Source organism: Tenrec ecaudatus, chromosome 7, assembly GCF_050624435.1.
Source record: "Tenrec ecaudatus isolate mTenEca1 chromosome 7, mTenEca1.hap1, whole genome shotgun sequence".
Lineage (NCBI taxonomy): Eukaryota > Metazoa > Chordata > Mammalia > Afrosoricida > Tenrecidae > Tenrec > Tenrec ecaudatus.
The window spans coordinates 39,176,945-39,189,285 of record NC_134536.1 but is presented as its reverse complement, the minus strand read 5'-3'; the positions used below and the strand labels follow the sequence as shown (position 1 = coordinate 39,189,285).

The window sequence follows — 12,341 nt, the reverse complement described above, 5'->3', positions numbered from 1 at the left end:
ACTGCCGGTATGTAGATATGCCCATGCATGTCATACAAATGAACTTACTGCTTCTTTATGAATCCTTCCTGAGAGGGTAACTCATTTCCCACGTGTCCCTATTATGATAAAAATCCCCCATCTAATTCAGGGTCACAGCACCATCCTCAAACTTATTGTAACCACTGATTAGTAAGGTGCTTTTATGAAATTATCACCAGGCCCTCAGTAACATCACAGCTCACAGGTTTTATAATAACATATAAGTAAACCTAAGCAGATCTCCTTAGGAATAACAACAATCTAAAAAATCAAATGTCGTGCAGGAAGCTGGGGTCGTATGACAGATAAGTGTCTCCCACCCCTCTGTGGGCACTCTTACCTGACTACTCTTCGCCTTCCTCCTCCAGCTCAGTTTCTTTGTGCACCACCACTCTTGTGACAGACATGTCAGGGTGCTGCTCTCTGGCTTCCTTGATGGCCTGGGCCAAGGCCTGGCAGGGTCAGGAAAGAAAGCAGGTGTGAGCTGAAAACATGCATACCGATAAACCCAGACTTAACCTCGAGCCCAAACAGATTCATTTATTTCTTTGAGGAAGCAGGAATTGTGGGTTGAAATGAGCTCTTGCTCATTTGAGACAATGCCCACTCTTCTCGGTGTCTCATTTCTGTATGGCAGTTTCACATACGGACGCTCGGAGAAGAGACACACTGGCTTGAAATTCCAGCCTCCCAAGAACAGTTGTCCTCTGAGCTTGGTAGCCTTGCCTATAACCAGTCTCGTGCCAGTGCTGTAAAGGTCATGTTAAGGCTTGCTGTAGGCACTGAGAGGAGCCTGTGGCAGCTAAGCATATGGTCGACAGTTCAAACCCACCAGAGACACTCCTTGGGAAGATGAGGCTGTCTGCTCCCATAAATATCGACAGCCTTGGAAAACATACATGGTATCATTGTGAGTCAACAATCAATTCAATTGTCTGACTTTAAGTAGGGATTGAAGTACAAGTAGTTGCCGGGTTACACATAAAAGCCATTTCAGGGTCTTCAAAATATGGAAGTCAGTTGAAATAGGTGCTATTTGGTTCCTAGTTAGCCTTGGTACAAGAAAGGAGTCTTAGTAGCAGAGTGGTTAACCCCCACAGGCCCCCCTAGGGCAAAGTGAAAGGTCAACAGTTGGAAACTGCTTGCTGCTCTGAGGGAGAATGATGTGGCAGTCTGCTTCCATAAAGACTGACCGTCTTAGAAAGCCTATGGGACACTTGTAGTCTGTCCTAGAGCGGCAGTGTTAGCCGGAATTGACTGTGGCATGGGTTCAGTGTAAGAAAGCCGTCTCAATGATGTAAAAGCTACGCATGCAGTAAGTGAAAAGGACTGTAAGAAAGAACTTGCTGAGTAGTTAGTTGAATGGGTTCAAAGGAGGGCGCACCTATTTAATATTCAAGGCAAGAGGGAGTTCACAGGCCTGAGGATGCCAATGATGATGGGAACACACCGCAGAGTGCCTGACTGAATCACTCCGAAATGCGAGTCATTACCCGAACACTCTGTGCAGAACCAGGCCCTGCTCCTCTCTGCTCTCTTAAGTTCATGCTTGCATTAAAATGTCTGTTGATGTAAAATGTGGCAGGGAAATCCTATGTAAATGTTTGGGTATACCCACCCACCTGCAGTCTTCCCTTCAAGTCAATTCTAATTCACAGTAACCTTATAGATTCTATAATCCTTTTTCATATATAATTTCCAAGGCTGTAAACCTTTATAACAGTAAACAGCCTCATTTTTCTCCCAAGGAGCAGCGGGTGGGTTTGAACTACCAGCCAGGCAGCTAGTATAAACCACAGCACCATCGGGGCCCCTTTTCCTAGGACACAGAACAAGTAAAATGATGGCCATCGCAACACATGATCAGTAACACTTGAGAATAAGACTGTTGAGTACAGATCACAACTTCACATTTTAAAAAATTGAAGGCCCCAAGGTTAATGGCTCTTGGAGATGGCCAATTAGCTGGTGGGTGGCAGAGCCAGACGTGGGCAGGAGTATTGACCAGGCGTTAAGAAAGGAGAAACAGCTTCTCTCTATTTCGTCAGAAAGTAAACCCTACTAAGTGTGCTGGTGAAGTAAGAAGGAATAACACAAACAAAAGACCTTATATTTTAGAGGAAAAGATGATTTTGTTCATTGTTGTTCATTGTGATTTTAAAGAGGTCTTTTGGAGAAAGCATATGAAACAATATACCACAGAACAACACTAAAAGTTTGTGAAGGAATTCTAAAAATGAAATTGTATTATCCTAGAAAGCTCCATGTCTTATAAGAAAACAGCCCACTGGAGAATAGTGGCATAATTTTCCCTTTTGCTGTGCTACCTGCCGGAGGGGACACAACTGCACTTCCTGTGCACACCACAGTCTGTCTGTCTGCCATAACTCTACAGAGCCAGAGCCAGAGCCCAGCTCAGCTGGGAGCGTGGAAAGGCCAGAGGGCAAGAGTGCAGTAAGAATCAGAGCAGACATCAGGCGTGGTCAGACGAGCTTCTCAGTGTATTAACATGGGGAAGGATGGGGAGAGGGTAAGAGAGGGAGCACAGGGGTCCAGAGAGGAATGAAGGACGTAAACAATAAAATTGTTTGTTTTTGTCTGACCTGAATTGTAAAATGTCCTGGACAAGCTTGAAGGGAGCCGAATGTAAATACCACCGAACCCACTGCCAGGAATTGATTTCAATATACAGGGACATCAGGTTTCCAAGACTATAGATTTTAATGGGCGTAGACAACCTGGTTCTCCACTGACCCTGAGGTTAGTAGTCTACCGCTTATCCAGCAGTGCCACCAGAGATCTTTAATGTACTCACAGGCAAATCAAATACTAGAAAGAGATCTGCCTATATACACCCAGATGACTCTTAGATAGGAAGCGTATCTGGTTTTGTAAAAACAAAACAAAAACAAGGCCACTACTACCGAGTCACTGCCAAATCATTGTGACCCTAGAGGACAGAGTAGAACTTGCCCCTTGAGTTTCTGAGAATGTAACTCTTTATGGAAGTAGGATGCCCTGTCTTTCTCTCGTGGGGAGGATCGTGGTTTCGAACTGTTTAGCTGCCTGTTAGCAGTCCGATGTAACCACTATGCCACCAGGGCTCAAGACATTTAAAACATGCTTCAATTAGCAGGAAAGTAGGGAAAAAAACAAGCACTATTATCATCTTCAAACACATTTGAAATCAGTTTGCCATAGAGAGCCTTCATTTCATAATTAGCAGCAGATAAAACAAAACACTAAAATGCGGATTTATTAAAGCATCATTAAGTATCTGCCTGTGAGAGAATTATGACATCATAATCCCCAATGGGAATATGATTTTCATTAGAAAGAAATATGGACCAGTGAGCAATGGCAGGGCAGTTCACCCATGCCACCACCCCACCACCCCCACCCAAAGCTGAGTCAAGACAAGCAGAAAGAAAACCCTGTACGGCAAGTTTCTATAAATTTCCCAACACAAAACAGATTGATTCTTTTCCACTTCATCCAGATAAAGGCTACAGTCCACTAGTAAGATCTCTTTTAAACCAGACAAGACATTGAAAACGGGGTCAATGATATTAGAATCACTACAAGACAGTCAGTTATCTGACACAGAGAGACTTTTCCCTCGTTTAATGTTAAGTAGTTCTACCAGAGAAACTTCAGGCTGTTCCAGTGGGCAGCAGCTCGGGTGGCATAGTAAATCACACCTGAGCTGCTAACCTCAAGGTCAATGGTCAGAACTTACCAAGTGCTCTAAGGGTGAAAGAGAGACTGTGCTTCAGTAGCCTTGGAAACCCATGGGGCTGTCTACTCTGTCCAATAGGGGCGCTAGGCATCAGAACTGACTCAATGACAGTGAGTTTGGTTTGGGGTTTACAGAAAATTGGAAGCTTATTTTCACAAAAGTAATTAATTTTTTAGTGGTAACCAGGTAAATTCATTTTTCAGTGGTTACCAGGTAACCAGGTCATCCACTAGGAAACTTGACCCCAAGTCAGAATGAAGGGCCTGGGAACCCTTACCCAAACTCCAACTCTCAAAAAATTAAACACATATCATAAAATAGAACACATAGAATATATGAAAATATAAAGCATGTTTATAGAAGTTTTAAAAACAAGCTTAAAGATCATTTTTTCTAGGCTGGAAGAGAAAAATCCAATTCTCTTGGATCACAGATAAGGAATCATTATTAAACAAAAGATTTCATTCCCTAAAATTCTCTGACCTTGGTATTGTGTTCAAAGCTGGGCAATGATCATTTCTTCCTGTTCTCCAGCTGAAGCATTTCTTACCCTTTCTCTTCAAGCTGCTGTGAAAGGGAACACCAGAACCTCACCACCCCTTGGGATGGGGGCTGAGCTTCCCCGGAGTCCCCGGCCAGCATTCTGCCAGGGCTGCCCTGAGAAGAACGACAGCAATGGCTCTTTCACCAGTCCCGTGCTGAGTAAATGACGTTTGGGTAAGAAACTTAGCCCATCATAACTGTAGTGGTTCATGGAAAAGTAGCTGGTAGTAAAAAGCTCCATTCTCTAAGCTGTCAAAAAAATACTTGAAAATTTCCTAAAGGGGGCACAAGTCAATTTTAGTCTCTTTCTCTCTCTCTTTTTGTAAGCTAGCATCTTTAAGCCATCACTCAACTCTTAAAGTTCAATGATTTGTCTTTGAAACCAGACTCATAGGAATATTGTAATGGTTGCCAAGAATCCTCTGATTATTTTGACTTAAAAGTCCAGGTAAACCAAGGAGCAGTAACAATTCCTCTGTGTTTTATACTGGTCATTACGGGATGGTTGGAAGGACAGGTCGGGCCCAGGGAACTGTCGGCATAGTAGGGCAGCAAGGTAAGCAGTGGAAACCTTAGAACATCAACACAGTCACTTTCAGAACTGGCACTTCAGGGTTTTCTTTACCTGGTCATGATCAATATCTGTATCTCCTGTGATCACAATACGTTTCTCAATTCTTGTTTCAGATATTCCACCTTTGACAGTCTAAAGGTCATAAAGAAGAAAAAAGAACAATCATCAAAGCATGCAAAATCAGAGGAAACGAAACTTCGGCAAAAATACAAAGCTTCTGTAAACCAGGTGATCGCAACCCAAAAACTAGTCTATCAAAATTCAGATAAGATTAAGATGCTGAGACAGATACCCTCCAATCCAAATCGTTTCCATGGAGACTTTCTGTTCCAATTTCCGGAACTTCTTTACTCCTAACTGGTTTTTGAAAAGGGAGATCATTACTCGGTATTTGGATAGTTCCAAGAAATTCCAATAATTTACCTGTTCTGGGTTTGGAAAATTGATGTTATAAATCTGACAGCATGATTTTAGTCATACAAATTCATGTGGTGATTTTGTTCGTTTGGTGTAGTACGATAATTAATGTGGAAGATGGTTTAGGTCAATGCTGTGCTTTTTGCTGAAGTGTGGTCACGGAACACGCGGCTAACCACTGACGGAAAGGACCAGGGGCAGGGGCTTTGGGGGAATAGGTTCCAGTGTTACTGGCTGCTGGCAAAGTGATAGAGTCTGTGGCACAGCATCTCCAGCAGAAGCTACATCATGCAGCTGTGACATTCTGAGCAAAGAGCAGACACCACACAGTCCTGAGAAAGCACACACCCAACCGCTACAACTCCCGTCAAGGTACATGTAAGACTACACGTTAATGTACTTTAATGGAAAAAGAAAACAAAATGCCTATCACCAGCTTTAGTAATACTAGATATACTTTTAAAATTAATACTATAACTACCTTGCATTTATGTGACATTTTTAATTTACAGTTTTGTTTCGGCTTAAACACAGAATAAAGGATGTACTTTTAATCTTTAAACACTAACCAAATGTGAAAAATAGAAGGAAAAAGTCTTTGAAAAGTGGAGTGAGAAATTTGGTGACTTTAATACACATTAGAATCACCTGGAGCATTTCTACAAATCCTTTCAACATCAGGATATCTGGGACTGGGCGGTCGAATACACAAGGCTTCAAAAAGTGTGTGGGAAAATGGAACCCAAAGATAATGGAGTTTTCCCACGAATTCTTTGAGGCCCCTCATCCACCTCGCAGTAAGCTCCACTTACTGATGCTGCTCGCCCAGGAACCACACTTTGAGAACCATGTGTGGAATCACTGGGAACATGCAGAGATTGCTCTGTGAAAATGTCCACAATCAGCACTCTAAAAATAAGTGAGGCAAGTCGTACACTGTTTGCAAACCTGTCGAGAATCATGAATGATGGCCTTTATTCAATTGCTCAGAAGCTCATTTGTACTTACCAAAGCTGTGCTTTCACCTTTCTGAAACTACTCTTGTGGCACCCTACGCTAACTCCCCCCTTGCACTTTACAACACTGCAATTCGGTTAAAAGATATTTGGAGCCTCATTCTGCTGGCACTGTCTTGGTATTACTTTGAAGCGTGGAATGAAAGAAAGCTACCATTCAGAAAGAATGCTGTTTGTGAAGCACCATCACACCTCCGCAGGATCCCCTGGGCTGCTTTACCTTGGTGATATGTGTGGTGGTTGTTGTCGACACGGATTCGGATGTGATGGTTTGTGCGGTCAGTAATGTGCCCGAATCACCACCAGCCCCGCCATCAACCTTTGGATAGTTGGAGGGAAAATACAAAGCAATGCTTAACTTCCATTCCGTTGTCCAAGAAGACCCATCCCCATTCAAGATGCAGCTTTACAAATCTATGCAGCTGGCAGAGGGTGCTACCTGCACACCCTATTCATGACCACGGTGGTCATTGCAGAGGGTGCTACCCGCATACCCTATTCATGACCACGGTGGTCATTTACCAGAAGGTGGCTGGAAATTAAAACAATAAAGTAGCCAAAAGCTGGATGTGCATGCAGAAGCAAATCCTGTGAGTGGAGAGAAAAAACAGGAAGAACGGACGGAGCGGGTGGGTAGGAATGCTCCAAAGGAGTAGAGCATTCGATGTGAAGACCATTCTGCAGGAACCAGAAGGAAAACCAGAGAATCAGGCAGAGACGCTTTCAAATTTTCTGCTAGCGGCAGGCAGACTGGAGAAGTACTGAGTAATGTGTTGTTATTGGTTTTAAGCAAAGGTGGGCAAAAAGAAGAAAAACATTTTCTCAGATTACTAGAATAGAGCCTGAATACAATGGCCAAATTTGCGTGACTTGACTGTCTGTTTACCTCAAGCAGGATTTTACAGATCTATACCACATTCCTAATATCTCTGTGTTGGGGTGTCTGCAGTAGACATGGAGCCCCTGAACAGCAGTCAGAACCCACCCACAGGCACCTCAGAACAGACACATGCTTACATGCTTGAAACCCCTAGGCAGCACACACAGGGCCACCATATATGGGCTCCGAATCCAGGGATAACAATACAGATACATATTTTTCATGTATTTCAATATGTATGCTTGCACATACTCCACACACAGGTATACATATGTCAAGCCTATGCATGAGGGGGCTTCTACAAGCTTGCATTATTTCCCTGAACTTTTGAAAGTACCCTCCCCACGGCCTTCTGGTATATCAAAACAGATGTGTACTTGTTTGCTTTGGTAATGAAAAAGGCAGAAGGTTCTGGAGCCTGCCATGGAAATACAGAAGTGACCTGATAGCCTAACTCAGATCATATTGTTAATATCCAAATGTATGTGCCTGCTGTTTCCTGGTATTCACTGATTCATGGATGTCACCTGAAAACGTGAAAGTCCGGAGTCTGTCTGACTCAAAGCTGAAAGGAAAATGCACACTTGGCACTTCCCATAATACAGACACACATGTACATCTTCTCCCCTGCCACCCGTTCCTCAGAAATCCGAGTCCTTGTAGCACGGTGCACTCATGTGGACAGTATGCCCGGAACAATTTTGAGAGAAGCCTCTCATACATATACATTCAACATTTTCAAAAATCTTTCAAGAAGGCAGTGATATATTGTCCTCCACTAAGGTGCAATCCTCCTACAGAACTGTAATCTTCCCAGTAAAGAGAACCATTATCCTGCACAATATTAAATAGCTCCCTTTTATAATGGTGAATATTTTTCCCTTTTTGATTACCCTCAGGTTGGATATCTTAATGCTTATATGCTTATATGCTTATTTCAAATCTTTACAGATAAACGCCTGAAGACCTAAGTCATACAAATAGATCTGGTAGCTTAAATTATAAATTCCCAAACGTACTTGGCCTACTGATGCCCCTTTTAAAATTCTGGTACTAAAAGCCAGTATAAAGCCCATAATCCAAAATAAAGGGTAGGTCTCTGCTTTTGCATGGCCCCTGGACTGGTCCAGAGCAGTCACGTCCATTTGGGGAAATACTTGTTTATATAAAGAATCACTATATAAATTTTCAGAAAATAATCCCTTGAGAATAAGAAGCATGTGTGGGTTCATAATGTGGAAGAGGGGGGTGGGTGTGACCGACCGCTCTACTCATTGAATCAGGTCCAATCAACTGTGTAAAGCAATCTGTTTCCAGGCGCACATGAACACTCCTGAGTGTAACAAGTCAGGAATTAGGAACAAACTGATAATACTCATTCTAAGCAAGGATATGTATACCCATCCTCAGAAATATCTGGGTCATCAATTTGAGTGCAGACCTCTGACTCAATCTAAGAGAGCTATACAATCAGTTGTATCTTTGTTGACATAGGGTTATGAAATGGATATATAAAAATCCTACACCAAAGTCAGAAACAGGTAAACTAGAATGAAGACAGAAATTGAGAACACTCCAAGTCTAGAGCTTTGTACCTGTGGAGCCTCATAAGTGATGGTTCGGGTTTCAGTTTGGACAATGGGGACTTCCTTGGTGGGGATTTCTGTCCTTTGTGAGGCATCAGAAATTGTTACCATCTCTGTTTTGACCACTGGTGGCTAAGGCGGAAAAGGAAGGAAAAAACAAATTCTAGCGGTAATGATGTAAAAGTGCTTAATGGAGCCTTCAAGGTAAATGTAAAAAACATATTCAAACACACTTTCATGCACACGAGAAAAGAAAAAAAGCAATTAACCAAAAGCAAACAAAAGATATAAAACCTTTCTTCAAAAGCTGCATGCCATATATCATATACACAAGGGAGCTACCAAATAATGTGTAATTAAAAAAACTGTTTGGAAATCCCTTGTGTGTACGAAGGTGAGAGAAAGATAAGCTAATGTAGCACTGCCCCTCTATTGTCATATGGTTAAACCGTAATGGGCACAATGAGCTGAATGTAAAGCCTGGTGGACAGTGAGGTATACTTTGGCTTTGGCAACAGAGAAGAAAACCAAACCAAACCAAAACAAAGTGACCTGTCTGAAGTGACTTTATCTCTACTTTAATTATAATTCAAAGAGCTCCTGGCTTATGTGAAGGCTCATGTCTTTTCACTGGTCCACCAGCAAGGTAGGCTACGCTTTGTTCTTTTTCCCCAAAAGCCTTTTCTGCTTTACTGACAATGGAGACAGTTACATTTGAATTTATTCTTTTCAATTATACTTGCCTAAGACTTGGAGTTTATCTTGTGCATTACATGATACAACATTAAGTGAAATTACTCCAGCACTGCATCAATGCTCCGAAACAATTTAGAATACTCATAGGAAAGTTTCTGAAGTTCCCGCCTATATATTTACTACACAACTTGACTGTACTATTTCCAAAATAATACTGTCCTGGAGACAAGTTTCCAATAGATGCCATTAGCTAAAGAAAACAGCCATGTGCTGGCAGGAGCAAACAGTAGTCACAGCGTCCCGAAATGCCGTCTCTGAAGTAAAACGGGAAGTTTAACCATGGCGTGGTAAAAATCCAGTATATCCTTTCAAGTCAGACTTAACATCACAACTGTCTACTCTATCAAAATTAGCAAATATGAACTATCCCTGCTTTGTGGGCATTTTATTTTAGAATCAGGAAATATTCCACAAATGTAAACCCTCCCTCAGGATAGCTCTAAGTTCAAATTCAAGGACACTGCATCCACTGACCAAAACTGCATCTAAGAGGGATCAGGAAAGTTCTTTCCTGAAGAGAAAGGAAAAGACATTGAAAACAGACAAGTCAACAGGACATATCAAGCACTTGCAACTAATCTAGAAGGGATGAGGGATCTGAATGAGAAGGATAAAGTCCTATTCAACAGTCTTGCCTATTCTGAAAGACAAAGAAGACTCAAAACGAAAGCATGCAATCCCTCGCATCCATAAACAGAAATAGGTAACATTCTCATTGCTGTCATATGCTACCACCAGACCACCATAGTAATCTAAGTTGGCCGCCACTTCTAAAAATCTAAGTTGAGGAAAGCATGAGACACAAAGTTAAGCCCATTCATGACAACAAGCCTCACACACACTCACATTTGGGCATTTTAAAAACATAGCATACAGTTTTCTAATTAAAACCATGCAAAAGCATGCAGTGTCAAGAAGAGTACAACGAAGAACAGAAGAATTGGAAATGTTCAAAACAAGCAAAGAAAAGTTTACATGTGAAATAGAAAGGAAGAAAACGATAGGTCTGCCACCAGAGAATTTACCCAGGAAGTGGGTGGTCGATTTGCAGTAAAGAAGCCAGAAGCCACAAACTGAAAGGGCAGGAAGTCTACAAGGCGGGGCTCTCATCCCAGGATTTCTCCCAGTAGAGAAAAGAATCGGGATCTTGTTGAAAAGGCTGGCGAAGTGGGCAGGCAGGAAAAGAAGGCAGGTGTTTTATCACCTGAGTAACTGCTCTATGATAGGTAAGCTCCCACTTGGGCCTCCCATTTACCTCGGAACAACAGATAATTTGTGGCAAAACATCAATGTCAACACGAGACACCTCTCCATTAACTTTAAGTTGTTCTTCCTCTGTTTCTTCGCTCAGGGCTTGCTTAATAGTGCCTTCGTTTATCTTCTTCTCTCCGAAGAGCTTGGGGGCCACTACATTTTCCTGGGTTACTGTCTCTACTGCACTTGCACTGGCCCCTGCTTGTTTGACTGGGCTGGCTGCTGACACAGCTTCCTCCCGCTCTACTACCTGGACTGCTTGGGCGGCCTCCTCCTCTGCCTCTTCACACTCCTCCTGCTCCTCCCTTATGGTGCCCTCGGGCACACGGGGGTGGGGGCGGTACTCTCCAGTGTCGCCTTCTTCACTCTCGCTGCTGCTGCTGCTGCTCTCAGAAGACAGGGAGCTGGAGTCTTTGTGTGCCAGCAGCTCCGCCTTCCGAATATCCCCAGGACCACTCCCAGGTGACAGCTCGGTACCGTTCATTTCTTCCGTGACTGTCATTACTCTTTCGTCTTTCCCAACCTCTGCCCGCTTCTTCTCTTCCACTACATTCAGAGTCTCATGTGAACTCTGTACAAAAAAAAAGACGGATGAGGGAAAACAAAAATACATGAATATATAAAAAGGGTAGAAACCAAGACTAAGTGATGGTGGTAGGTTCATGTCATGGAGGAAAACACAGATGGCTATGATGCTGACTGAAAGGGAAGCGGGGACACTGTGATGAGGGTCAGAGACAGCAGGCGATGGTGGTAACATGGAAAGGGGGGGAGAACCTTAACAGCACCACTGGCTCCAGTGCATGGCCCTTCTGACTCAGGAGCGCGTTTCTGCGGAACAAAAAGCAACCAAGGACACAAAATCAATACAGTGTTACCTCAACACCCAGCAAAACAAATATCCAACACGGCAAGGACAGAAGAGGAAGAATCCACATCGACAGTGACCTCTGCGCAGGGTCAAATAACGAACGGGCAGTCAAGACCAACACCACAAAACTTACAAAAAGGAAAACACAAAAACAGCCAATATCCTCCCACGGGAAGAACAAGCTTTTGTTGTAGTTATATCTACACCGACTACTTTTGTCTCTGATTTGTGGAATTACGCCATAGCTTACTGAACAGCACAAAGAGTCACGTGCAAACTCTGAAACCTCCTTACAACAACAGGCTTTGGTTGTAAGAAGTCTATGATGCCTAGACTAAAACTCTGCTAAATCCAGGTGATGACACCTTATTTTTTGCTGGCTTGTTAAAAAAAAAATGTCTTTTAATGGCAAAACTACTCTTGGCCATTGACAGCTACTAACATTTAAGTTTGTTTCAGAAATGAATATTAGCACGACAAATTGCATAACAGGATAGCAAGAGGGATATTATAATGTTCAGCAGGTGTCAATAAAGGCTCCAAGGGGAGAATTTAGTTCCTCCAGCAGCACTGGAGATATCAGCTATTAATCAAGTCTATTATTTGAGCTGTTCTTCCCTACATCCCAAGACATTGTTGGAAGTATTTACTCTAGTTTTTTAGCAAATACCTCTCTATATATTA

General features: G+C 42.6%; 1 protein-coding gene across 15 annotated transcripts in view; it reads right to left on the bottom strand.

Moving 5' to 3' along the window:
- The window catches only part of EPB41L2 (erythrocyte membrane protein band 4.1 like 2), a 235,315-nt gene that overhangs the window by 18,353 nt on the left and 204,621 nt on the right, over positions 1-12,341 (bottom strand). For 5 of the 15 annotated variants that reach the window (XM_075554542.1, XM_075554543.1, XM_075554544.1 and 2 more), the window contains 6 exons: positions 11,564-11,617; positions 10,788-11,357; positions 8,786-8,908; positions 6,531-6,629; positions 4,929-5,009; positions 362-473 (listed from right to left, as the gene is read on the bottom strand). In XM_075554542.1, coding sequence (XP_075410657.1) covers positions 366-473; positions 4,929-5,009; positions 6,531-6,629; positions 8,786-8,908; positions 10,788-11,357; positions 11,564-11,617 — 1,035 coding nt within the window. In that variant the 3' untranslated portion in view covers positions 362-365. The remainder of the gene's footprint in view (positions 1-361; positions 474-4,928; positions 5,010-6,530; positions 6,630-8,785; positions 8,909-10,787; positions 11,358-11,563; positions 11,618-12,341) is intronic. The other 10 variants (XM_075554558.1, XM_075554548.1, XM_075554550.1 and 7 more) reach the window with 7 other exon arrangements.